Raw genomic sequence first — 4,994 nt, forward strand, 5'->3', positions numbered from 1 at the left:
CTTTGTGTCCCACATTCCTCAAACACAGAGAAGCAATGAACTGAGCTCAGGCAACCACAGCTGTCTTCTTTTTAGGTGGCTGACTCTCAAAAATAACACAGCAGAAAGCCCAGAGATGCCACCAACAACTTTTAGGCTGTCTGAACAGTGAGGTCAAGCCAGAGCATACAGATGTTTAACAGGCTGGTGTGGCAGCATCACAGGGACTCGTAGTGTCATCCTCTGTGATGGCTGTTAGATACAGATGACACCAGCAGCTCTCATTAAGGATTCCTAGCTTCCTCTTTTAACAAATCACGTTACCTACTCAACTCTTCCGCCAGCCCGTCCTTAGGAACAAAGACAGCCAGGTCACTGTCATGAAGCCAAACACCCAGTGACCACCTCTGGACCTGAACCACATTCAGTTGGGAATCACACTTCTCCTACGTTCAAACAATGTCTGAACAGTCCAGTGTGCCTCTCCCTGCTGTCAGCCTCTAGGGTTGCTGAAGCGACAGCATAAGCCAAGAATGTGAACCCAAACCCCGCTCTGGCTCAAGCCTGGCCTGCACTTGACCAGACCAGGCAGGAAAGGTGACTGCTGAGAGTGAGGTAGAGGACTGACCCCAGTTTGCACCCACCGGATCTGAACTGGACTCGACAGTGCTGCAAACCCGGGGCGGTGCTCGGGCATAGCTAATGAGGGCAGCAAGATCAGAGCCAAAGAGGGGCAGCTCAAAACGCTTTTAAAGACGGTATCCTACCTGGCAGGGTTTTCAGCAGAACAAGTCCTGGGTTACTGGAACAACCATGAATTTTACTCAGCATCAATCTGCTGGGAGCTGAGCCCCATTTTGTCGCTGTGAACTCAGCATCAGATGACATATGCTCTAGACAACATTGGCATGAATGCATAGGCTCTGTGTAAGTGACTTTACCAGTTTTAAAGTCTTTAAAGACTAAATGACATCAATTATATCGACACTCAGGAGTGAGCAAGTCATGGGGTCATCTTCCTCCTCACTCCTCAGTCCCTGAATTGTCCACTCCTTTGCCTCAACCTCTGGGCTACTATACAGAGGCCAAGTCTGAAACTGCTAAGCTTTGAAAGTCAGTTATTAACAACGTCATTTCTGCAAGGAATGGTTAACAGGCTTCGCTGGAACCCAGGCCAGAGAGAGGAATTTGACTTCTGTGTAAACTAGAGTGCAGGCCAGGCATTGGGAGACGGAGATCCTGGGGATGACTTGTTTGATGTCTTGTTCTGTCACTTACTGATATATGCTGGAACTTTGGAGTCCTGAGGCACAATTGCTAGAAAAAGTCTGCACGTTCCAGCTTCATATGACTTTGAATAAAGTCCTTTTCAGGAAAAATAAGAGGCTACTTTTGAAATTCAGGACTCAACTGCTTCTCCCCATAGTTTGTTCCACCAGCTAGACAGGTACAACGTGGGTTTGCTGCAGAAAGATGTGGAGATGATGCATGTGACATGCCACTGTACCTGATACAGCTCTATCCGCTGCTCCGAGACCCGCGCCTTTGAGTTCTGCAGGCGGAAGACCCTGAACTCAGCCTTCACCAAGTTGGAGGCATTTTTCTCCATCGCTGAGACATCAAATCTGACAATTCGGAAGTAAAGGCTGTAGTAGCTTGGCGGGATGGCATCTGCAAGAAATGTGATTTTGTTATTTTTTTACAAACACGTTGTTCCTTCACACAGTGTAACGTAAGACAGCCTCAGCAAGGAAAATACATCCGGCATGATTCAGTTTCCAACGGCCAATTTAATATTCTTAACATTTAATAAAAAGTTAAAAAACTCCAAGAACCCCACATGTGTCTGATTACAGGAATACCATATTAACGGAGATTAGCAACTATTTCCAACTCTATTTCAGGTCATGCATTTAAACCTCCCCTCTTTCAATATACTAGTGGAAAATCCCAAATGCTTATAAATTGGGAAAAAATCATAGCAGTTGCTATCTGGCAAATGCCTTGAGACTTGCACAGAGTTCACAGGAATCTCCTAAGATGACAAATCACAGCAACTCATCCAATCTGTACGTTCTCTGAAGCTCATTTCCCCCCAGAATATGAAATATAGATTAGCCAGCTTCAGATTTTGTTGCACATTTAGTTATTAAAGGATTATTGGAACAAAATAGTCATTCTGATTATAGTGACAGTGGAGGGGAGGGAAGAGGAGGAAGACAGGCAGGAGAAGGCAGGCAGATAGTAGACATTATGAACAGAATTACACGAATTCTGAATACTCAGAAGCACTAAAAGCCATAAACATAACACCACTCACTATATATCAGCGGGGAAGCAGAAAAAACAGTTAATAAAAAGGACTCAAGTCTTCAAGAATAGTGTTAAACACACCGGTTTAAGTTTCAAAGCAGTCTCTTCCTCCCTCCCCACTGTAACACCTGACTGAGGCTAAGCAGCAGAGCACTTCTGCACAACCTGCCTCACCCTAACGGGTTCAGCGATGATCTGCGGCTGTTTCAGCATCAGGACCTGACCACCCTCCCTGGGGCATGCCCTCCCTCCTCGCCTCGCTGCCTAGCCAGGCTCTCCTCAAACCACAGAGCCACACTCGGAGAGGAGTCGAAATAACAAAGGCCCTGATAAAAATCTCCGTTCGAACCAAGGGAAAGGTTTCCTCTCACAGTGTGGAAACCGAAGTGCATAAAGTGCAGTACATTTGCCTTTATTTTTCACTAGGAAAGATTAAAGGTAGATAGAATAAATCCTTAAGAATATTTATTCGTATCAATAGGGCTTATTAGTAACTTAACACCTTCTTGCAAATATTTAGTGTTTCTAGACTGCCTGTTGCTACCAGAACTTGAGAGCCACGCAGCAGCTCCTGGCTGCTCAAGACAACACCACTCACAGTTACACATTTAATAACTGATTCGTGGTAGCTCTTTGAATAATTCCAAGTTCAAAGAAGTAGTCGCAAGGCAGTCACGCAAGGAATAAAGCAAATTCATTACCTTCACAAAATTCACAAACATACTTCGTCCACACAAATGACCCAACATCTCTTTTCTAAATGATCAGAGGTAAAAAAATCCCCAAAATAATCCTAGCTGTGAGAAAATCTTCAGCAATCAGGAAACAATCTCAGCCTCAACTGTAGATGCATTATAAGTGAGCGATGACATATACTTCAAGAAATCCTCTGGAAGAGTACTTCCCAAAGCAGACCCTCAGTAAGGTCAGATGGCTAAGAGGTATAAATACAAACAGGAAGCCCCAGGCTTCTTTATGATCCCACTTAATTAAAGAAACAAAAAAAGGTTCTCAAATTTTCACCTCTGCAGTGCTCAAAAATAAACCCCAAAGCATCATGACCACTACTCTTGCCTAGCAGATTTACTGACAGAAAACTGATACAACCTCATAGCAAGAACCCTCAGAAAAAAAGCAGAACTGCTCCTCTCCCCCATGAGAAACACCTTAGTCTGGTCTCTCTCAAAACACCAAACTAAGGCTTCCTGAGGAAAGCTTTATAATGCATGCAACGACGATTTCAATACAAATTTTGTGAATTCTTATAAAAGCTACTCAGCTCAGAGATTATATTCTCATTTAAGAGAGATATAATCTCTTCCACTTATTTTTCTGTTATAGGAAACTCCCAGACTACTACTTGTTCTTCAGCCAAACCTAATCCTACTAGGAATATAACTTGGCATAAGAAGATGTATATATAAGATTGATGCTTCCAGGATGAGTTGTAAGTTGTCCTTCCCTGTCATTTATTTGAGACATCAACCTACCATTTCATTCCCTGTGGACAAGCCAAACTAGCAGCCAGCCGCTTGCCCTGGCACAGACAAACTCTGTTTGCCTTGACTTTATTTCAGGTTGAAAACTCCTATTTAAATGCCAGTTTGATTTATATTTAGCTTCTAACTTATTTCTAGAACTGTCCGGTCCTATATTTGTAGTCTTTCTTTTCAGTTCCTGTATTTTAGATACTGTATATTACAAATTGTGAATATGTATCTGAACAGATTTTCTGGAACCATCTCTGCATTTACATCTTTCCTCTCTTCCACATATAAAGAAGACAGAGAAGGAATACTCTTTCAGTGTGCATGTTTTTGGGCTTGCATTCACATACACAGCAAATGAGCATTTACCTACATTGGAAGGCAGGCATGGGACGCTCACCATGAATAAGAATTAATTCTTGCCTTACAGAAGCTGCATCCCTCTTACACGACAGTTTTATGCCTTGCAGAAACCCACGTAAGAAATGTGGTGTCTTTATCATTCACAACAGTATCCATGGGAATTCAGTTCAGGAAAAGGCATTATTTATGGACTGCTAAATAAAAAGGTAAGTTTTATTTAATAGCTGGAACCTTTCCTCTGAAAAAGAATGGCTGACTGCAGAATTGGGGTTTACATGGAAGTTAATCAACATTAAGAAAGAGAACTGAGTCTTGCAACTATCCTTAAGGGAATGGACAGAAACCTATGGAGTCTACAAGGTTTTGGATTAGTCTTTAAGTGATCTCAGATGCTGCAAGTCATCTTTCTTTGTGACTCCACCTTAACCTGACAGTTGTATCAATTCAGACTCAGCTGGATACCTCTGGACTCCCCTCTGGTTTTGGCCCAACGACTCCAGTAGACGCCTGGATGGCTCTGATGAAGTTATCCTGCAAACACAGTTACCCTCCTACAGACTGGACTCCTCAAGTATTCTTTGAACCGTTATCATTAATGAGTGGAATTAAATCAATATGTTTCCTGTAGCTAGGAAAATACAGATTTATTTTGTTTTGGAGAGAGGGAATAGTAAATGCAATCTAAGATTCCATTTTTATCATCTTTAAATTATTAATTCAACCCTCAAAAAACTGAAGACTTCCAGCTGTAATAATCATAATCACAATCATCATAGCAGAGTTGAGACCAGAGTTACAAGACACAGTTGGAGAAGGTGAAGGCAGCATCCCCCCTCCTCCCTTTAGCCTGCT

At 42.6% G+C, this 4,994-nt stretch overlaps 1 protein-coding gene across 2 annotated transcripts in view; it reads right to left on the reverse strand.

Annotated features, from left to right (window-relative positions):
- Positions 1-4,994, reverse strand: part of TGFB2 (transforming growth factor, beta 2) — a 62,408-nt gene that overhangs the window by 18,703 nt on the left and 38,711 nt on the right. The window contains exon 2 of one of the 2 annotated variants that reach the window (XM_010142825.1): positions 1,487-1,650. In XM_010142825.1, the coding sequence (XP_010141127.1) occupies positions 1,487-1,650 (164 nt within the window). The remainder of the gene's footprint in view (positions 1-1,486; positions 1,651-4,994) is intronic. The other variant, XM_010142824.1, reaches the window with a different exon arrangement.

The sequence above is a fragment of the Buceros rhinoceros genome, unplaced genomic scaffold (genome assembly GCF_000710305.1).
Source record: "Buceros rhinoceros silvestris isolate BGI_N320 unplaced genomic scaffold, ASM71030v1 scaffold15179, whole genome shotgun sequence".
Classification (NCBI taxonomy): domain Eukaryota; kingdom Metazoa; phylum Chordata; class Aves; order Bucerotiformes; family Bucerotidae; genus Buceros; species Buceros rhinoceros.